The 22,375-nt window shown below is 41.6% G+C and overlaps 2 protein-coding genes across 21 annotated transcripts; both read right to left on the minus strand.

Moving 5' to 3' along the window:
• Positions 1–329: 329 nt before the first annotated feature.
• Positions 330–9,024, minus strand: Chd64 (calponin 3). 2 transcript variants are annotated; one of them, XM_017077119.4, is made up of 3 exons: positions 8,803–9,024; positions 1,540–1,881; positions 330–1,148 (listed from the first exon to the last, which is right to left on the minus strand). In XM_017077119.4, exons 1-3 carry the CDS (start codon positions 8,854–8,856, stop codon positions 978–980), a joined length of 567 nt encoding a protein of 188 aa, XP_016932608.1. In that variant the 5' UTR covers positions 8,857–9,024; the 3' UTR covers positions 330–977. The 2 variants fall into 2 exon arrangements, with proteins under 2 accessions (XP_016932608.1, XP_016932609.1); XM_017077120.4 differs by lacking the exon at positions 8,803–9,024 and adding an exon at positions 1,944–2,092.
• A 1,217-nt stretch (positions 9,025–10,241) lies between these two features.
• Positions 10,242–22,256, minus strand: ens (MAP7 domain containing protein ensconsin). 19 transcript variants are annotated; one of them, XM_065864157.2, is made up of 16 exons: positions 22,111–22,256; positions 21,456–21,509; positions 21,223–21,330; positions 19,333–19,589; positions 19,131–19,270; positions 18,500–18,615; positions 17,770–18,024; positions 16,948–17,088; positions 15,356–16,024; positions 13,952–14,125; positions 13,724–13,893; positions 12,819–13,649; positions 12,517–12,747; positions 11,820–12,190; positions 11,601–11,761; positions 10,242–11,537 (listed from the first exon to the last, which is right to left on the minus strand). In XM_065864157.2, exons 1-16 carry the CDS (start codon positions 22,157–22,159, stop codon positions 11,521–11,523), a joined length of 3,744 nt encoding a protein of 1,247 aa, XP_065720229.2. In that variant the 5' UTR covers positions 22,160–22,256; the 3' UTR covers positions 10,242–11,520. The 19 variants fall into 19 exon arrangements, with proteins under 19 accessions (XP_065720229.2, XP_036671460.3, XP_065720230.2 ...); XM_036815565.3 differs by having other exon boundaries at positions 15,662–16,024; positions 19,333–19,580; positions 22,111–22,255; XM_065864158.2 differs by having other exon boundaries at positions 15,662–16,024; positions 22,111–22,255.
• Between the last annotated feature and the right edge of the window lie 119 nt (positions 22,257–22,375).

Genomic DNA, 22,375 nt, shown 5'->3' on the forward strand with positions numbered 1-22,375 from the left:
GAGGCTTAAAATATACCGCAGAAATATACTTGATTGCTGAATGGAAATATACCAAAAAACCTTCAGAAATTATACTGATCCATAGGAGTAGCAAAAGGGGGTCGAAATCGTAACTGCTTATCAGCAGAGCAAAAAATTCAGTTAACATTTGAATTTCAGATATTTGTTGGATGGAAACAACATAAGATTTGATTGAAGTAGTTAACAGATTCCACGAGATTAGTTTAAAAATGCAGGTAGTCTGAATTTAGATGTGTAATAGAACATTTAAAAAAATGAGAATCCAAGATTTTACCTCCCATACGACCATTAAAAGTACCAGTAAATCATTTTATGTTAAAAGAATAATTATTTATTTTCAACAGGGGACATTATTTAAAATAGATCTTTCAAAAGTGTGTAACACGTATATTTTCTCTGCCTGTAAATACATTATTTTAAATGCTCTGCGTTTTTGATTGGTATTCAGGTGGTTAGTTCGAAACAACATTGTAATCGTTACTCTACGAGATAGAAGACACTTTCACCAAACAATTCATTTCGATCCGTTGATCACTTATTATCTCACTTTGCATGGGGACAATTTCCAACTGTCTTCGATGGCACAGAATCTGAGTGCGGTTCATATGGAACGAAACTATCCAAAAACGATCGTGTCGCAAATGCAAATGTTGAAAATAGAATAAATCATCCTAAGATCCGTATGTACGAGTACTTAATAATATTAAATTAAAGTAGTTTATGTTATTACATAACAGCATACGCCTGGTCAAATGGAATACAAATACAAATTGGTATCATAAATATATATCCGTATCATATCATTTAGGGGCTCTTCCCAAATTTAGCTCAAATCGTAAAAAGTGTGGAACCCAAAAGCGGCTGCGGAAGTGGTTGGCATTTTGGTTTGGTCTTTTATTGCGGAATGTCTGAGAGCGAAGGATGGGCGGAGGATCTCCTGGATGCAGGACGCAGATCTACATGTGCCGGGTGTTGCCGAAGTTGATTCCGGACTGGGTGGCGCCCTTGTTCGATCCGTACTGCAGGGAGATGACATTGGCGCCGGCGCGCAGCTGCTCATCGCTGAAGTTGCGCACGTTCTTGTCGGCCTCCTTGGGTCCAATCGATGGCTTGTTGAAGTTCGAGGCCTATAAGGATAAGGAGTGGCATTATTAACTTGATTTTCCATAGATGAACATATATATCAAACATTTATTTTGGGATGGTGTGGAAAAATATCAGACTAATTGAATACCTTTGCCACAACCATTACGTTTTTGTTTCATTCAGAACAGTAATATTATTTTAATGAAAAGAAATGGTTTTATGTTAACCATTTCATAGGACTGATATTGTTTTAATAATTTGAATTAGTCCTATGAACACATATTTTTGTGATGATAATGGATGAACTATAAAAATACCCAAAATATTATCATAGTAGAAAAAAGTTATCAAAGTAGAAAAAAACTCAACATTCTTCTTATTAAATTGATCTTTGATCCCATTTTTCTTTGTATACAAGGGTAATCAGCTCACCTTGCGACCCAGCGACTGCAGGCAGATAACCACCGAGTTCAGATTCTGGCGCTCCCACAGGTCAACGCTCTGGAAGGTCTCCTGGGTGGGCACTCCGAAGTTCTTGGCGCACTCGAGGAAGGCCGAGATGTTCTCCATGCACTTGAAGGCCATCTTGCTCTCGTTGACCTTCTTGATGGATCCGGGCTGCAGGGCATTGGCCAGTTTGCACAGGATAACGCCATCCTTGAGCACTTCAAAGAAGTTGTCGGTGTCGCCGGATGTGTTGATGGGCTCAGCGGTGACGGCCTTGATCCACTCGAGGGATTCCTGGGCCAGCTCCTCGCTGTACTTGGAGTTGATCTAAAAAAATATTAAAATGGTTAAGAATCAATTAAATTAAATATTTCCAGGATAAAAGCCACCTTGGACTGGTACATTTTTGGCTAATCCCTCCCTGACTGCTGCACTTGGTAGACTAAAGCCAAAATCGGGGGTTAAATCAAGTACAGACCATTATTCTATTTGTGGGCCATTTCCCCCACGCTTATCTCATGAAATATCGCCGATAGCGGTCTTATCATTAATTGGTTATAAACATACAACACTCTCCACCTTTCCCTTTGTCTCGCACTCGTGACAATTTGGCGGTTATATTTCAACTTTCGATAAGGATAAGATTGCAATTGGTCGATCGGGTTGGTTGGGTTCTCATTTCTCTCGCCGCCACTCCCCACAATTCCATTATTCTATATGTACAAATTATAAAAGTCAGTCACGTTCGCATGTTCTCTTTATTGAATAGTAAGTGTAAGTATTCCATATTTGCCAATGCCGATAGCTTCGACTGAGAGCTATAGCCTGCTTTAAATCTGATCGTCTTGACCATATTTGGGCCTAAGTTTACCGGCCGCTTGGGCGTCCTTCGCACCGATTTTGGCCATAGACAAAAAGCCACTTGTTGAGCCAAGCCAGCTGGCCCCCACTTCTATTGCCATTTCCACTCGATTGGCTCAAAACCACAAAAGCCAGAGTCAGAGTCCCAAAACAAACCGCAAAATCGTTGCGTGTCGCGTTTCCATTGGGCTTGCCAATAAAAATCAGAGTCAAAATGTTTAGCAAACTATGGGTCATATCGCAGAGACTCACTTAACACGTATTTATTAGTTTTATTTGATTGAATTGAATTGCTGTCGCTAACAGATTTCAGATTAGCTGACACTTTATCACAAAGTTCAAGTACCTATACACAATTCAGGTTAATTTTGGAGTGATGATCTATGCTAAAAGAAGTTACTTTTATTTCTTCGTGATAAAAAAGGTTCTGATAAAAGTTGCAACTTTGGTATATGTCTATAGAGCTATTAAAAGTAACAGTTGATAACGGATAGATAAAGGTTATTCACGTTTTTGTTTATTTTTGCATGAGTTTTATTTGTGGGAAAATCCATTATTTACAAGCTTTCAGTTACTCTATTAAGAGAAAAGTTTTAATAGTACAACTTTTGAATTTTTCCATCCAAAACTCAGTCAAGAGAACTATTATTTTACCCACAATTGTATTACTTTTTAGTATTTGTGTGATTTTTGCTCTGACTGGCAAGTCTATTAAAATAAATGATCTCAGAGAAAACAAATGGAACGATTGTCGCCAATTGAGTTGTATTCCACTCCTTATCGCCAGTCGTGGGGAAATGCAAACTCGTAAATTGAAGGGGATTGAAGGGGAGGAGTTGGCGATGCAGTAAAAAAAAAAGTGAAATACAGACCAGAAGCTTTCCCTGTGTTTGTTTGTACTTAATGAAGGTGAATGCACTTTGCGCACATTATATTATACCACTCCATCAAATTTCCACTCTCCCTCTTCAAAAACCAACAGAAGTCGGTAGTTATGGAAAATTTACGACTTTTTCGTGGTTTGAGCTCAATAAAAACCATAGAAATTTCATTGAGATATGCAGAATAGAAGCGCAGAATATGGTAATCACTTGAAAATGTCTTTATCTTTGAATTTCACTGGCTAAAACTAAAGATTATCGATAATTGCAGTAGACCGTTGGGCAAATTGCTTTGTCCGAATTTTTGGGTATAACGGTCATGCATTTAACAGCAGAGGTCAGTTCATTAGAGCTCAATAGCCAAAAATAAGAAGAGAAAAGATTGAAACCGAATAACAGCATCATCCATCATCGAAGCGGAGAGAAAAGCACCAAGAAGCGTGAGACAATTAATAAAAGCAATTTCAGATTGACATTCTGTTAGAGATTCTGGCCGAAGCCAAAAGTTGATGATCATAACTTAGAGCCCCCGATGATGGCAGATAAATTGACACCCTCGGGGCAGATGAATAAATTTTGATTAGGAATAAATTTGTTTATGGGATTCTGCGGCAAGTTTATGCATATACCATCCATACATAATCGCAAACCAAAAGCCGTTAAGAGCCTAATGAATACCGATCGTTTTTTACACGTTTTTCGAAAACCAATTCTTCCCAAGCATGTCCCAACCAATTTTGGCAGTTGGTGGTCCCGGCAGACAAACAATGTTCGGAACTAAATGAAAAATGGTGAGGAATAGCCAAGTTATTTTGCCGTTTCTTCGAAGCTTCGTCTTCTTCTCTCCGCTTATTAAAATATTTTTAGCGTTGTTTTAATGAGTCAGCAGTCAGCGAATTTCATTCGTATTTTTTGTATGGCTTAGCGCTATAAGGTCGACTCGAAATTCATCGGCGATCGAATGCCGGGGCATAAGTACAGCCAGTAATGGTGTACACCCATATATATAATATTTTAGTAAAAACATATGTACAGCTGTTTAGAACTTACTGCCTTATCGAGAGTGAGGAATTCCAGACAAAAACCTTTCAGTTGATAGGAGAAAAAATGTGAATAACAATAATTAGAAGCGGAACTTAAAACTTGGTCATCGTTTGCCGTTAGAAATGACGTCGGCGTAACGGTTTCCTTATGTTCTTCCTGACCAAAATTGTTTTTCTAGGCGCTATTTTTTGGTTCTGTGGGTCACATGATGAATTAACCACGATTACGGGCAATTACAAAACGGCGTGACAATGAAATGCTCGCTAGACTCAAGAACCTAATTAATTTCCCAGCCTATGATGTGGATATACAAAGTATTTTGGGGTTGGGTCTCTTTTACAAGTACGTTCTGGGTGGTTGGCATTCCACACGCAATGCGCATTAGTGACCGAGACATGCTAAGCCAAGCCTGGCTGGCTTTTAGTGGAATTAAAATTAAAATGACCTAAAACCTGGCTAAGGCAATCTTCCCGCATACTCTTGGCTCTTCAAAAAACTCCCGAAAAAACTGAGGGTCAGCATAAACCCTAACTCCGAAGTAAAAAGTTTCTCTGGAGAGGGCCTGCCCACGCCAACTCAATTTAATTCACACCTACGCCACTTGAAAAGTGAAAACGTTGTTTTGGTACCACTATTTATTTATTTATCATGATTCAATCTTCACAATTGAGTGCGAGTTCCGAGAATTCTATTAGTTGATCATGGTTCCCAAAAACAATTACATGTCAAAGACCACGGGAAGTTTTCAGTATATCGAAAAAGATAGATTTTAAAACTGCTTTGTAACAAGCTTGTAATAATAATGTTATTTGGTTTTAATATTATTTATACTCTTCAGAATTGGTATAACTCTAAAGTAATGTCTGTAAAGTCAAGACAACTTTATTTTAAGAAATAATTTGCAAGTAAAGTGAGAAACAAAGTGGCTCTAAAATTCTAAAAACGTTTCTTGCTTTGAACAATTTGACGGAAGTTTCCGCCCATCCGAAGAGTATCTGTATAAATTTACCCCGAAAAACCGCGAGGGACCCAGACTGATGATCATTGCATAATAATCCATTGTAGGATACCAGAGACCAGAGACAGGGGCACGTTTTCGCTTGGCTGATGGCTTTTTGAAGCCGATGACATCATGGCATCGTTATGGCTTGGATTTGAACTTTGGCAATATTTTAGCGTAGATGGTGATGATTAGTTAGATGTGTGTATTTCGAAAGGGATCGCTGGCAGTTGACGCATCGCATCGCCAGTCGGCAAACAGACACTCCACTCCATTACGTAAGCACGGCTTCAAAAATCAATCCATCGAATGGCCAGATCTGGTGATTATTCACTACCAGGCCGTTTCGATTTCGCTTTCTTTCGCGATGTGTCATGATCCATGACAATTGCTGACCGATATCTTTTTGGGTGGATAAATAAATGGAAAAACGACAAAAATGCCACAGCAAAAACATAAACAAAATCCGCAAAAATGTAACGAGGTCAATTATATGATTTTGAGTCTGGTTTACGACCAGGTTGAGTTCAGTTGAGTGAGTTGTAGGCCCAAGTCCGAGTGCCTTTATTTGGGAGGGGGTGCCACAAAACAAAGAGAACCCCATTTTTACTTGTCGAGGTGTTTTGGGTACTGGGAGTAGTTTCACCGGAAATCCAAAACAACATTTGATTTATGATAAAAATCGCTTTCGACCGACCTCCTCCCGCGACTGTTTATGGCTTATCTAAAAATGACGGTGACTGACTGACGGCCAACAAGTGTTTTGGGGGTTCGACAACGGGGGTTCCAGAGGGTTTACCTATCCCCATCTAGGAGGTAGCTCATGTGGGCCAAGTGTTCCATTTACGTGTCGCCCGCACTGATAGAGTTACCTTTATAGATACATATAGTAGATATAGGGAGTTGGACACGTTGCGTGCTGCGGATGTACAAATGTACACAGTCTTTCGTATATTCACTGCTAATTGAGTGTGGATTCTTGGCTCCAAAAGCGGCCAGGTGATTAGTACGTGGCCAATGTTCCAATGGCTGAGATACAGCTGCGAACATGGAGGGAATGGGACAAGAAAGTAATTACAGACAGACTTTCCTAAGTCGAATATTCTTTGCCATATAACCTATTTCTTTTTTAAAAAACAAAGTAAATCAAAAATGTTTAACCATCTACAAGTTCATATTTAGGATAGAGATAAATTATTTATTTTACTTTTTTATTTTTTTGATACCCAAAACTTTGGTTCATAGTAACATTTTTCCAAAACATTTACCTGGACACATTGACTTTGTTATCCAATTTCCTTGAATCCTTTTGTTTACAAATTGGTAAACAATTTGAGGTAATTTGAAACCCTTACATATTCTACCCATAACTATACTTGACAGCTGGTGGTATGAGTTTGAGGAAAAGTGGTTCCGTAATTAAGGTGGTACGATCCGATGGAAGGGTTGACAAACTAAAGGGGCAACGTATCCCTCTTCCGAAATTTGAGATCCATGCTCATTTGTCGGTGAGGTGAGTGCCATAAAAGTCGGAAAAAGCACACACGCCAATGTAGAGAACCCAAGAGGCAAACCAAAATGTTGTTTTCTTACGTTTTTACCTCACTTTTGTTTTGCTGTTTGCTTACGCCACATACTCATTTTTAAGTGCCTATGTGTATGGAAAAGGTGCTGCTATCTCTTCTTCCTTCTGTCACCCGTAAACTTAAAAGACCCCGAACCACGTACACCCAGTAGAATTGAGTGATTCTCTGGGACCGAAACCGGCAACTCATTCAAACGAAAAAGTGCTCAAAACTAACGACGACTTATAGTTGGATGGTTCGGGGAGGAGTCGGGGAGGACGCAGGAGAGGCAGCTGGAGGGATGACATCATCGCCTTCAGCTCCTGGGGAGCCATTTGATCGCGGTTTGAAGTCGCGCCAGCAGCTGCGCTTTCAGGCATCGCGAAAACTGAAATAACACTCGCCTCTCTTTCTCTTTTGGTATACTATACCCTATCCCAAGGTTCTTCCTATCCCTATTCCCAACGAACCTATAGCTAAGGTAAAAATCAAAGTGCTTTCCCTCATGTACTAGCTTAAAATGGTGTGGTATAAGAGGTCTACCAATAATATAAAAGTTCCTAAAGTAATTAGTTTGGAAATAGTTGTTTTAACAACAATATAATGCATATAAACTTGTCAAGTCATTAAAACAAATTATTAAAACATTATCCAACCCAAAACTTAAAATCCATAGTTATAAAACTGTACCTAATATCTGATTTATTTATTATTTAAATAATTTGCAAACAAACTCAATTTAGTTTTCAGATAAGAAATTTAACCGGATACTACATTTTTAACCACAAGTGTGCTTTAAAAATGTGCTTGTTGTAGATAATACCGATAAACAAGGTCTTTTAGTAAGTGGCTGACTCAAGAAAATGAAATCCGGGTAGCAAACTTTCAGATAAGCGAGCAAAAGAAAAACAAAATATTTCAGCATGGTAAATTATATGGAAAAACCCTCAAGGGTATATACAACTTCGGCTAAATGGTAATCCCATTTTTATTTCGTTTTTTGTTTGGGAAATGTTGTAACTGTAGTTGTTTTGTTGGACTGCACTTAATCCCCTTTGCCGGCGACATATACAATTTCACTCTGGCTTGTCCAGGGGCGGCTTGAATTGCGTAACCCCGACTCGGCGAGGGCTAAATTGTCGAAGGGTACGAGCAGTACTACAAGTACCCCCCACAAAAACCCGATGCATTTGTATGAGTGCATTTAATGCAAAGTGCTGCTAATGGACGGAACTAATGTTGTCAATTTACAAGGGGGAAGCTAGAATACTTCAATGTAGTTGAGATCATCCGAAAACGGGATATCTTCCGAATTGCAGTGAAAACTCTATAACTGGTACTATGAAAGATCGTTTTATAAATCCAATACTAAGCCCCCGTTCATATCAATGGTAAGATTTATTATTCACAGCAATAAATTAACTTTTACATTTACTGTCTTTCAACTGTTCCGAAAGTCATAAATATATTATTCACCAAAACTTGAAACTTCCAGAGCTCCCATATTTTCGACACCTATTAGTTCGAGCTTGAAACTGAATCACCCGCACTGACAATGCCTTAAAATCACCTAAGTCATCTTCAAGCTTTCCAATTACGCATGCATCACCCATACATCTATCCGAATATACATACTTGTTCGACTTATCAACGAAATGAGGTCATTCCTTGTTAGAGGCTGGCAATTTCAAGACCATTTTTAGCTAAATTTTGGCATTTGGCGCGAGCAGATAAAAACCTGGCGTCGTATCGTAGCGCCAAATAAAGTCAATGCTGGCTCCAAACTTCCAAACTCACTCGCACACCCATGCAAAATGGGTTTTTGGCAAATTTGTATACTGTGTTGTTTTGTTTGGGGCTTATTTTTTGGGAGGTGGGGTTACTTTGTAGTACTTACTTTGCGCTGGGCCTCGGCGGCGAAACCAGACTTTGCTGCACGGTTGGAAGCCATGGTTATTTGGTGAAGAAACGGGTTTGCAGGGAGCTAAAATGTAGGTTGGTCTTGGGCCTGAAGTGCACCACTGTCCACTGGAATGTTTGCCGCGGAATAAAATAAAACGGAGGAGCGCAAAGGTTTATACGTCCGTTCGCAACGAGAGCTTACTGCGTTTTGAAAGGCGTCCGGAAATTTCAGCTCTATATATAACCTCTGAAGCATTTCTGTACCTATTCGAGGTACACTTGGGTTGTACAAAGCTCCAGCCAGCGCTTATCAGCGTCAGCTGATTTGTTGTGCTGGTATTGATGATGTCATACAGCTTTTTTTAACGGCAGTTGTTTTTAAAAATAAAATGTGAAACTGAAAACTATCGATCACTGGAAAAAATACCCCACTACGATTTTACAAGACACTTTTCACATAAAATGAACAGTATTACAAAATAAATAGATTTTTTGACGTTTTACCTGACCAGCAGTTCTATAAAATTTTTTATAGATTGCAATGATGTTTTTTTATGTTCTATAATTTTTTTGTAAGACCTAAAAATAATTTTTTTTTTATTGGTTTTTCCTTTTGTGACCCCAAATATTTCATATATTTTTTTGTAAAGTGTACTAACTAAACGATAAGATAAAGTTCCGCTAGACTAGAATTCCATTCTTTACTTCGCAGCAGCATTCCATTTAGGTGACCATGACACTTTGAGGGACTCTCTGGAAGCCAACAAGTTAGGAAACTGCTCGTTGAACTTTGCCTTGAGAATTAGTTACAGTTTATTCACATAAATATATATTTCGTTTAATCGTATAAATTATGCAATTGTGGTTTTACGATAAGAAGCGAATTTCTTTAGTGTTTCAGTGTGGTTTCTAAATAAATAGGGGGAATTGCTTGTATAATTTGTTGTTCTGTTTGTCGTGTTCGTTCTTTTGTGTGGGTGTGTGATATTTAATATTAAAAATACATAATTCAGCTTGATCATCAAAGGTTTGTTAAGTTGGTAGCATACACATTTGATTTGATGTGGGCTTGTCTTTTGTTTTGATTATATCGCCATTAGGTTTATAACATAGGAAAGCAGTAATTAACTAGAAGTTAGGGCTTATTAGTTGCATACACATATTGCCATTATAATATATTAATCTATTAACGGTTTCCGCATGCGAAACGCTCGAAAATGAACTCTCTTCGATTCTGCCTACAATCGTTCTATAATCGATCAGCATCGATCATGCATCCTACTAACTGTTAAGGCCCTTTCGCTCAGATACAAGTGGGTGTGTGAGTTTCGTAGACTATGGGGGATGGTTTTACATATAGATGTATGTATGTATAAATCGATTTATTTTTTACAATCTGTTTTGTTATGCATGCTTCGAGGGGGACGACGACTCTTTAAAAAATAATCATCATAATTTATTTTTGCACATGGATAAATACAAATTACAAGTATAAATGTGTATATATATAAAAAATGTTTTACCAAAAAATATATACGTAGACGCAAAAAAGACGCAATAATATACAGAGAACTTTACTATAATAAAAGGGTGACATAAGCATAATCAGATTTGGGACTCCTACTACAAATAGTACAATATGGTACTGCCGTTTCCACTAGACCTAGGCATGTGTATATCAAGCACTGACATCTGTGATTACAGTGGGTGTATATATCCGCGTGTAATTGTTTTTATTGTTTACAGGCTACCTATATCTGCTCGACTAACTGCAAACAGTATCAGCAAATAATTTCAATTGAATTTCTGTTCCTTTTTTTCTTTTTTTTTTTTCTCGTTTGTTTCGTTTTTGTTTTTAATAAATAATACCTCACGGATTCGTTGGCTCAACGTAGTAAACTTAACTTACAGAACAACTGTGCAAAGTTGGGCAAAAAATAAAGAAGGGAGCGGATGCCCTCCCAGCAGTGAGGCGCTGTAAATGTGGATGGGGTTAATGGTATGTGGATACCGCGTCTTCGTCTTCGTTTATTGCTCGCTCGGGGCCCGACACACACACAATTTGATCTGGGTGCCCCTTAGAATCTCGCGTTTTCTTTTTGTTTAAACTAGGGGTTTGTCTACTAATTTTATATAATTTTCAATTATATACGCTGCTTCGGCGATTCTCCTGCTCTCTGGCTCAAGTTATACTCAATGTAAGCATGCACTTTCAACTTTTGAAGCGAGTTTTTAATTAAATTAGATCGAAACGCATCGAATCGAATCGAGAATTGCATCAAATGTTCATTTTCTTTAGCTTAGTTGTAGTGCTTCACAAACAGATTTCTTTGATATTGAATTGCTTCGCAAACGATCCCCAAACTCTGGGGACGATCTTCTTCAATCTATCTCTTTTTAGGGTTTGTCTTAGTTCTTAACTAATTTTAACTTGCAGCTGCTACTCCTTTCCGTTCCTCGCTTGGAATCGGTCTCATCTTAACCCCCCGCTCTGATTCTGATTCAGATCTATCTATATAATGTGTACGTTTAAATATATAGGTTTTTATAAGCTTTTACGTTTTCCTGTTTTTAGTAACCATAATTTGTCGCACTGTCCACTCGCATTCCTATATAGATCTCATCCTATAAATAAATACTCCAACTCCACACACATTTAGCTATATCAAGATTTAGGTTTAGAAAACAATCAGGTTTGGTTTCCTCATCCAATTCACAGCAGCGATATATCTGGGGTGGACAAATCAAGGAAGATTAGTTGAGTTTTTGGAGGCATGAGAATTGTAATGGTACCTTTATTCTCGTGACTATCAGCAGTGACTAGCGTGGTGGTTGCCGCTGTGCTCGTCAGCAAGCTGTTATTGTTGTTTAGGTGTAGATCTTGTGACTCGATGCTCAGGTCAATCAGTTGACTGGCAACCGGGGCAACTGCGTCCTGCAGCAGATTGATGTCACTAAAGTGTAAAGGCATATTAGGCATAATATAAATCGAATCCAATTCATTCCACTCACTTCTTGTTGTTGACATTCTCGATGTGACCATTGCCATTGGCCACCGCCGGGACAGTGTTGGTGCCCTCAAAATCCACCAGCAACTTGCCGTTGCTCACCTGCTGCAGGTTCTTGGCATTCTCATCGATGATCATTGTGGAGAAGCTGTTGATGAGCGAGTTCTCCTTATCTAGCACCGATTGCTCGTACATCGCCTGGCTGTTTGGTGGCTCCTGGACAGTTTCCGTGGCCACGGGCGCGGGCGCTGGTGTGGAATCTGCTGCGCTGGGTGAGCCCTCAGCCGAGTTGTTGCTGCTGCCAGTGACGCTGCTGTTGCTGCTGCTGTTGTTCTCTGCAGCAGGCGCAGCAGGAGCTGCTTTGTCGTTAGCGTCCTGAAAAAGAGGAGATTGCTTAGTTGGTTAGTGCTGTCATTGTATGAATCATTATAGGGACTTAAAAATAAATCGAAATTAATATACATGACTCTCAAAAGATGTTTCAAAAAACTGTTGACATAATAACATTACATTAAATAAATAACAACAAATTATTTGCTGCTTTTTACTTATGACAAACTTGTGGCTAAAAAAGCGATATGAGAATTAATGTGTAAGTACATTAAGTTATTTCTAGTCGATCTAGATGTGTTGGCAACTTTGCTTGATAAAGTAAGTGGTTATCCAGTATATTTTTTACTCTCGACTACAAAGATCCCTACCTTGGAGGGTGTGGTGGCAGCACCTCCCTTGCGGGTGCGCAACATGATGGCCTCCACCCGCTTGCGGCGCTCCTCGCGTTCCTTCTCCTCCCGCTTGAGCCGCTCGGCCACCTCGACGCGCTGCTTCTCCGCCTCCTCCTTGGCCTTCTTCTCGGCCTCCTCGCGCTCCACGCGCTGTTTCTCCTCATCCTCACGCTTGCGTCTCTCCTCCTCCTCCCGCTGCTGGGCTTCCTGTGAACAAAAGTGGGCAATAAATTAGATTCCTTTGTGTTCTTTGTTCCCTTTGGGCGTAAACCTCTTACCTCGATAGCCTTGCGCAGGCGCTCCTCCTCGCCGCGGCGCTGCTCCTCGGCCAGTCGAGTGGACTCTTCCTCGAAAAGGCGCTGCCTCTCGGCCTCCTCCTCTTGGGCCTTAATCTCTGCCAGGCGTTCAGCCTCCAGTCGTTGGCGCTCTAATTCCGCCTGTCGTTCGGCCTCCTCGCGGGCCAGGCGTCGTCTCTCGGCCAATGCGGCCTTGGCCTCCTCCTCGGTCGTGATCTTCTTGGCCATCATCGATGCGGTCATCAGATCAGCACCCTCCGGCGGAGTCAGCTCTCGCACCTCGGAGTTCTCCTTGCTGCGCGACGGTTTCTTGGGCACAGCCTGCTCCTGGGTCTTGGGCGCCTCCTTTTCAGTTCCTTCGTCGGATTTTTCCTCTACATTAACTGAGGTAACCAAGGTCTCGGGCACAGGTTCCACTACCAAAGTTGCTTCCTCCTCCTGACGAGCCACTTCTTCCGTTTTCTCAGAGTTCAGGGCCTCCTTCTCAGCCTTGCTCACCGGTGGAACAGCAACAGGAGCCGCGGTAGGAACTGCAGCCACGGCAGGAACTGGCACCTCTGCGGGCGTCTTCTCAGCCTCCTTGGCCACGCCGTTCTGCTCGGGAGCCGGGGCGGCAACGGCAGCTGGTACTGCCGGGGCAGGAGCCACTTTTGTGATGGTAGTGGTACTGCTGCTGCTGACGATCATGGACCTGGACATCGCAGAGGTATCCTTGGTTTTTGGCTCCTTGCTGAGCCGACTGATGCGCTCCGAACTGGCCGTGCGACTTGGCAACGCCTTGGAAGCGGAAGCCGCCTTGGGTACCGGAGGTTCCTGTGGGTTTATAATATATTTAATATTTAATATTTAATATCTTTTTTAGGATATCCCTGGGACTAGTATGTTACCCTTTTTGAGGGAGTCTTTTTCTCGGCACTGCTCAGCCGTGATGAGCTGGAGGTCACGATCAGGGAGGTGGACATCAGGTTTGCAGTTCGTTTGGGTGTCGTTTGTGCGGATGGCGAGGCGGCTGCTGCCTTTAAGGGCGGCTTTTGATCCCTCTTGAGTTTATTGATCTCTGCGCGGTTAAAAAAGTTGTATTCCTAATCCAAAATGGTATATTAAAGTAGACTAACCATCGAGGGACATGCCTGTTCCGGCGATGCTGGCGGGCCTGGGTTTCCGGGGTGCCGTTGCCGGTCGCCTGGGCACCATCCCGGATGTGGACATGTTTGTCGATGTGGACATGGCGCTGCCGGGCCTTGAGCTATTGAAGTGTCCACCGGGCGTGGCATTTCCCGATCGCGAGCCTAGAGAATCCAAGCACGATTAGAACAATTACGGGATGAGCGCTTTCAGGAGGTAAGAGGGTGTCAATATGGATGAGCTTATGTGGAGCACCAAATAAAGCGTACGTGAGTAGTGACCGTCACCAGAGTTTACCAATGTTGCAGGGGGAAACACAGGGAAAACACAAAACCAAATGAGGGGACACAAGTTAACCAAGGTACCAACAGACAAGGAAGATTCCAATTCTTACACATAGAGAGCGAACATAATGAGGATACACAAAATAAAACCAAGGACCAAAGAACATATACCTATTACCAGGATGAGATAGGCCCAGTATCGTCTGAGCCCATAAATACTTAGTATTATGTGTGTTTTTTATGTTATGCAATGGCTAAAACGTAAAATAAATGATAATCAAAATGAGAATAATAATAATAACAATATATGTATGTTTCGCTTCACCATGTGATAAAAACCGATATAAATAAGTGTAACTATGGATACATACGAACGAAACGACCGACAGAAGGCGACAGGCAGCAACAATATGGACCACGAATACCCGAATAAGGATCTATTATGATAATGTGATGATGATAGTTGCAAATGAATGAGAATTTTGACAACAAGAGTGGGATATATCGAAGGTAATATATGATTCCGTTTAAACGGAAATCAAATCATGAATTTTTCAGTTTTTAGGTAATGGGATTTTGGAATATCATTAATAAACACTGACGGTTTATAGGAATATGGTACAAACACGGACTTGCGGAAGGCATTTACTGAATTTGATATGTACTAAGGTTTTCAAAACCGAATGAGATGAACATTGGATCACAAATTGCTGCTCAAATGAACTAAAGACAACCTCGATCGGTCGTTCTTCGTATGTCCTCTATGGATCGATCTACTGGGAAACCCAAGCCTATGCGAGTGTACGGGTGTAAGTTTCTTGTTGTGTGGTTTTTGCGGAGTGTGGTGAAAGTTGAAGTTAGCCAATTGTGGTGCGCGAACTGTTGTTCTTGTGGTTTGTAGTGGTGGCTATCGGTAAGTACTCGAGGAAATGGGTAGATGGCTACAACGCTATACGCAATCTGCGGAGGATTTGGATTTTAGCTTTTAGTGTGTGGTGTGTGGTAGTGCTAGTGTGTTTTTGGATTGGTGGTTTTTGGTTGGCAGTTCGAGATGTTTGATTTCGATTTGGTTGTTTTTTTTTTAGTTTTGTTTTGTTTAATCGCACACACCTGCATTCACTAACAAACTAGCAGAGTTCATGAGCAACAATGAGTTGGGATCGAGATCGAGAAAACGGTGGGGGTTAGTAGAGATCGCATATTGCTGCTGCTGGCCACGCCCAGTCGCGTTCGCGCGGAAGGATGCAGAGTTGAAGGATGAGGCTGAGGCAAATGATGACTGGAGGTATTTCTTAGTTGCCGCAGTTTGCAGGCCGAGTGTGGACTGGCGCAGGTGGTGCAGGTGGTTGGGTGTTGGTTGCTGTGGTGCTGTGCTGCCATAAACCGACCAACTGCTAATCTGTGTCATGCTCTTACTGGTGGTGTCCCGCTGCCCGCCGGCTCCGCTGGCCAGCGGCCGGAAGCTGGTCGAGATGCCGCCGCCCAGCGAATACTTTCCGCGCTCCCGCTGGCCACCACCTCCGCCGGCCAGGTGGGTCATGCTGCGGGACATGATGCCGGCGGCACTGGAGCTTCCGCTGCCGGCGCTTCCCGCCCTCCGGGCTCGGGCACTGGCTGCCGCACCGCGTCGCCCCCCTCCTCCGCCCAGCGAGGCGGTCTCGTCCAGCATCTCCAGCTCACGTTCGCGCCTCTCGCGCTCCAGAATGGCCCGCATGTGCTCCCCGTTCCGACGAATCGGCTGCGCCAGCTGGTCCAAGCGGTTCATCGAGTAGGCCCGTCCTGCGGTTCAGTTGAAAGTGGTTGTAATTGGTTTCGTGAATCTTTTCGAGCCTGGCTCTGGCTGCGGATCCTTAGGGAGCTACGCTTATCTACTCACGGTTGCGTTCGAAATAATATTGAAAGGGCTTTGAAAAAAATAAGGAAAAGAACCTATATCTATCCCGAGAAATGCATTTATATACATTTCTTTGTAATTTTCGAAGTTATTATCAATTTAGAATTTCATTACGTTCTATTTGAAAATGTTTTTCTTTTTAAAAGAATTGCTAGAATTGGATAACTGGAAGAATATATAAGCATATTTTTGTTTACTGATCACTGATTATATCCAAGGGTCAACTACGAATAAAAATTCCAGGATAATCAATATGGTTTAGTTTTCCTGAAAATATATACCTTGTACATATATTAACTTATAGTATTACATTAATCAATTCAAAACCCCATTAGCAATACTATTTCAAACGCAACTGCAGTTACAAGAAGACGTCACAAAGAGATGTGTATAAACTTGGCTACAAAATGGTTTTTACAAGTGGGTGTGTATCAAAGAAGAATGTGTGTTTAGGGTGGCTGGTGTGTTTTGTACAGTGTGTTTCGGTGCGTGGAAGAAAGTTCTGGTGTTACAGGTGCCTGAAAAGGAAAGTGCGTTCCTTTTTCTTTTTCTCACTTTCTCTCTGCCCAAGCAGCAAAGAACCCGGGAATCGACAGAAATATAAAGTCAGGGGCTGGAGGGGCAACTCTTGGTCCGGAATGGGCTAAACCAAAAGAAAACACAACTAATTGGATGGAAGGATGTCGAATGAAGAGCTGATGATGCGTAGCTGGACGATGAAGCTGATCGCTGGATGAGCATGATTCAGATTGCTATTGGAGTGTGTGCTGGATGTCTGGGGATGGGGGATCGGCTGGGTGGGTCTTACCTGGGGTTCTGGCCGGCGTGGTGCTCAGGGAGCCTCGCGAACCATAATGCCCGTCTCGGGGGCTGGGTATTGTCGGCATGAGGTCCGTTTTCCTGCGGTAAACGCTTCGGAACACCATGGGCGATGAATCAACGCTATCCTCTGCAATATTCGGTTTTGGGTTGTTGGTTTTTGTTTTGTACATGGTTTTGGATTTTGATAATGGATTTTTAGATGCAACTGCCGAAATGATTCACTTGCGATTTCGGTCTCAAAATAATAAAAAAAAAAGAACTTAATTACTAGGAACGATAGAAACCAAAAGCGAAAATAGCTAAAAATGGGAAAGTTTTTACACTGGGATTTCGCTGAATTTAAATCTTATAAAACTATGCTAGCATTGATTTTTATAATATATTTCTTGTAGTTATAAGGGATTAAAGATTTCTTTACTGTTAAAAAAAGCTAAGATATTAATAGTTTATTTTTCATAGAGAATTCGTAATCCAAGACCAGTGTAAAAGCTTTCGGAACAAAAGAACCATGCTGTTGGGGAACTACGTTTAATTCCTTATAGACGGCCGATGCTGCTTTAGAGGGCGCTTGGTATCTGTACAATCTTCGAGGGCGTAAAAAACATCATGCAAAACTGATCGGCGCAAGACATGCCATTGATGTGGGTTAGGGGTAGAGACAACGAGTTAAGAGCTTACGGCGGGGGGTTACGATTACGATTACTGGGTTAGGGTTGCTTTTAGGGTTACGGCAAAACAAAAATCGGGGTCAGAACGAGAATTGGGGTTAAGAACGAGGAGGAGCTGAGAAGAGTAGAAGAACCCTCACCCTTACGATACGAGTTATGGTTGTTAAAGTTGTTGTGGCCTGCAGTTGTGGTGCTTGTTGCTGTGGTTGTTGTGAGATTTGTAGGTCTGTGCGCGTTGGCTGTTTGTTTGGAAGTGGGCGGCGTATTGGGATTGGCCGGCCCATCGATATTTATCTCGCTGCCGGCGATGGAGAGCGAGAACCGCTTGGGCGGCTCGTCATTGGAATAGCCCCAATTGAACACCTCGTACATGGAGGAAGACTTGCGTCGGTGATCTGTGTGAAGTCGGTGGTTTTTTCGATTTGTTTTCAGAGAGATAGAGAAGTGAACGTTACAGAGGTGTGATTGCTGTTTGCTTTTGGGTGCAAATCATATTGGAAAACAAATTTAAAAAAAAAAAAAAATAGGAAACAAAAGTGATTGTGCCGTGTGAGAAGTCTGTGGGTGCTAGGGGTTTGTATCTTCTATATAATAAAAGTAATTCACATGTACACCATCTGGGCACAGTGACAGAGATAACATGGTAGAGGGTTATACAAAATCTCTAGTTTGCGGGGCACATGTAAACAATAACTGGGACTTGTCAATTACAAGAATTACGAGTGTCTAAGGTAACGATAACGATAACTGCAAAGTAAAATTTAATCTCATTATGTGTGTCTGGTGTCTCAGCGAGTGTGGAGTGTTCAAGAGTGTGTGTAATTCTGTTTCGGGGGTGACTGAGGTGCCGCCGGTGGCATCGGGACTCACCATCTTGACGGTCCGTCGATGAGGAGGCACGCTTCTTAGCACCACTGTCGGCAAGTTCACGCTCTGAACTTCGACGTGTGAGCGAGGCGCCCGCTACGTTCGATATAGATGTGGATCTGGAGGGAAAGCAGTAACATTAGTAGGTACTCAAAACTGGGGTAAAATCTTTAAAAGTATAACATTTGCCTACATGGATTATAAATAGTGTTTACTCATGTCAAAATTGTATTATCGTATTTGATAAGCAAACAAAAATTTATTGGGTGTTAGTTACCAATTGGAGGTGAATGAACAGCTAATCGATCAATTGCTTCATAGTTTTTTTTTGACATATATTAAGTAGATATAGTAAATTAAATTAGTTTCAAGTTCAAAGCTATTGTCTTACTTTGGTAAACAATGTCGTCATTAAAAGATCAAGAAGTGATAAGGAAAATTAAATAATGAAAAGTCTAGGCCATAATTTAGCATGTCTATCAAAGTACAGCGATAATTAGTCATGTGCAACACAAAGGCCAGAAAAAATCGGCCAAAATACTAGTTCAGTCAGCACTGAATGGCCAAAAGCCAGCGTGTGTGTTTTGTGCGAGCTTTTTGCGTTGTGCTGAGATAACTTTCATTCGGATCTCACCTCCGCTGACCCCAAAAGGCACTGGGCGATACCAGGCCATAATCCGCGGGCACATCCAGCAGGCGGGGAGTCGAGGAGCCAAAAGCGAAGCCGATGGAGTTTCTGTCCCGCTTTTTGACTTCTATCCGGGATTCGCGTTCCTAGTGAGGATTAAACATCGATTAATATTACAGTTTATAGGGATGTGAGGTGAACCACCCACCTGATTCTTTTTGAGGATATACTCGCGGCGTTCCTTCTCGGCCTCAAAGATGGCCCTCTTGCGCTCCTCTACCTGGTGGCGCTTCTCTGTGTCCCGGACGCGGATCTCCTCGATGCGTCGCCGCCGCTCCTCCTCTTTTTGTTCGCGATACCGCTGGGCGGCCTCCGCCTGGGCGCGCAGCTCCTCGATCTTCCGGTGGCGCTCCTCATTTTGTCGATCGCGGGCATATTTCAGCTTCTCCTCGCGGTCTTTGGACGCTAAAAGCGTATCAAATTAATAGTGATTCGGATTCACACATATAAGGGAATAAATCGAATTTTGGATAAACAAGTTACGGTTCGCAGGCAAATAAAAGTGGGGAATATTTTCAGCAGTTGCTACCTGTGGCCGAAAAAGAAATCAATAAATATCTGCTTAATATATGTAGGTACCCTCTATTTCTCGACTTTTGCCGGCGAGTTATTTACATGAGCCGAGAGCTGACGTCATCGACGATGTACACTCGCTTTTTTTGTGGGTCAATTGACAAACTAGCAGCAGCAACAAATACATGGAAAATAATACCGCCGCCCCCGACCGAAAAATTTGCCTATGTGCAAAATAGGCGAACAATATAATAGAAACAAAAAAAGAAAGCAAATAGCTATGCAAGCGCACATTTTGTTCTATTGAAATGACATTGAGGCCGGAAAAATGCGAAAAACAAACAATAATAATAATATTATTATTAACATGCGGCTGGGCTGCGAAAGTCTGCATAATCGAACTGGGAACCGGTTCTTATCGCGTTATCGGTTAAGATATTTTTGGAATTCCATGACGTAAGTGAGACGACAAAGGAACAACTGCAAGTCAATCTTGTCGCTCGTTACAGGTGCGAAAGTTTCAGGCAAATGAAATATTATCATCGGCCAAGGTCGCAGGCAAATTTTTGTGGATTTTCTTAACCCCCTGGGCGTTGCATTTACACATGTTTTGGAAGGCCAAGAATTTTGCAATTGATTTTTCGCCGGAAAAAATCCATTTTGTAATTACTTTTTGCCGTCTTTCTTTCTTATTTAGTGGAAATTAAATATACATTTTATAGGAATTTTGTTATAGTAATTTAATAAGTAGTCGCATTTATATTCAGATTTAAAGATTTCGCATTGTTTCTTCAAAATAGCAAATGTTTGCTAAATAATGCATAGAATTCTTATATGAGTTTTGCATTTGTTAAGAGGAACAAAACTAACTATAACAAAATGCAAATAAGGCGTGACTTTGATTTTTACTGAATTCCTTAAGTTGGAAAAAGTTTAAGCATCTCATATCTCTCGTCACCGAAACCCCTTTGAAGAGCAATATTTGTCATTACATGAAATATTCGTAAATACTTATTTCATTTATTAATATTTCTTGCTTACTCAAAATCGCTTATACTTTTTTTTGAAAATATAAAAGTAAGATATGCCTGTTTTTATAGGAAAAAGCAATACCCTATTGACATCTTAAATCGAACTAGATAATTTATAATTTGTATCATGATTAATGGGAATAATTTATTATATTAGTATGCAGTTCAAGAGGTCAAACGAGCGTAACACTTAATAATTAAAATCAATGTAGATAGTTATAAATTTAATTTAAAAGGAATCTCGTCACTTTATAAAAGAAGAGCAGATAAGAAGACATTCCAATCAGGAAAACAGTGGTTCTCAAAGATTTCCAGACTTGTAATAGACTGGTGACAGAGGTATTCCGGGGGTTAAAATCGCGATAAGGCGGACTATGGGACTTATTTGTTAGTGAGATCATGCGGCAAGCATTTAGAGCATTCGTATTTGTGGGCGGAGCGGTACGGGGCGTGGCTGTGGCTCTTCAAATGAGCCGTAATGGAATGCCAACTACCTTGAGAGTCGTCTTCGCTGGCGGAGAATTGCCCGCCCACCTGGGCGAACCAATGCAAGGTTGCGCCGGCGCTGCAGCCCGTGATCTTGGCAGGTGCGAGTGCGTGGGCTGGAGTTGAGTTTTGTGAGGTTTTTGAGATTTTTTAAAGCGCTTTCATATATACATATTGGTGCAGAAGATATAGAGGTGCCCATTTTATGTAACCCGCGAGATAATCCCCCTAGAAGGCTTACCTTTTCGCTCGGCGCTGCCCTCGCGACTTTCGGTTCGCTTGGATGTGTTTTCCACTGCAAAAAGAAGTACGGAAAAATGGGTCTGATGAGTACGAGATTTTCCGGAGTTTTACACGGACGTTTTTCGTTTTCGTGTGGGGAAAATCAATTGCCGTTCCGTTTTGGCAAAAGGAAAGGTGGAAAAACGAAGGCGAAAGAGCGGAGGAGGGAGGGAACACAAAAACACACGCACACACAAACACAGGGGCAGCAGCTGCGATGACGAAGCGAGAGACAGAGGAAAATACGGGAAAATAATGTATGTCTCCCTCTCTCTTTCTCGTTCTCGTTCGTCTCTTCAGGACTGGAACTTATTTATAAACTCAAAACTCCGGATCCGAATCGGGGGAACTCGAAATATCCACCCATTTTGAGGGGGAGACACTTCTGGCTTCTTGGCTTTTCCCTTCCTCTCTTGCTTTTTTCTCTTTTTTCACTCCGTTTTTGCTTTTTGGCCGTGGTGTGAGTGCCGTTTTGCTGCGCAGTCGACCAGCACTTTTTGGCCATTGAAAACGCCCCGGAATCGCGTAAATCCTGGCCGATTTTGGATCGCCGCCCACGCGGAGGGCTTTGTCCTTCGATTTCGCACTGCACAAAGGCTGTTTTCAATGCGTACCTTCTGGATTATTCGAAATATTTTCGTGTTGGACCCCAAGACTCGCCATATTCACTTCGCTCTTTTTTTTAGCGCTGCAAACAATGTGACCAGATCCGGGGTGCTGCGATATACCAGGCAATGTGGCTGGTGGGAAAATACCTTTTAATTTTATAAAAATACCAGAAGTGTACCAAATAAATAAATATAAATTAGAAATAATTAAAAATTATCGTTTTCTTTGAAAGGACGTATTTGAATAAATAATTATTCAAATAATTAAATC

The sequence above is a fragment of the Drosophila suzukii genome, chromosome 3 (genome assembly GCF_043229965.1).
Source record: "Drosophila suzukii chromosome 3, CBGP_Dsuzu_IsoJpt1.0, whole genome shotgun sequence".
Classification (NCBI taxonomy): Eukaryota; Metazoa; Arthropoda; class Insecta; order Diptera; family Drosophilidae; genus Drosophila; species Drosophila suzukii.

Coding starts and splice junctions, on each gene's coding strand:
- Chd64 (XM_017077119.4), bottom strand. CDS start 8,856: ATGGCTTCCAACCGTGCAGCAAAGTCTGGTTTCGCCGCCGAGGCCCAG. Junction 1,882..8,802: donor CCGCCGAGGCCCAGCGCAAA/GTAAGTACTACA, acceptor ATATTTTTTTAG/ATCAACTCCAAGTACAGCGA. Junction 1,149..1,539: donor TGCAGTCGCTGGGTCGCAAG/GTGAGCTGATTA, acceptor TTATCCTTATAG/GCCTCGAACTTCAACAAGCC.
- ens (XM_065864157.2), bottom strand. CDS start 22,159: ATGGCGAGTCTTGGGGTCCAACACGAAAATATTTCGAATAATCCAGAA. Junction 19,590..21,222: donor CAGCGAAGACGACTCTCAAG/GTAGTTGGCATT, acceptor ATACGCTTTTAG/CGTCCAAAGACCGCGAGGAG. Junction 18,616..19,130: donor GCCTTTTGGGGTCAGCGGAG/GTGAGATCCGAA, acceptor CTTTCCCTCCAG/ATCCACATCTATATCGAACG.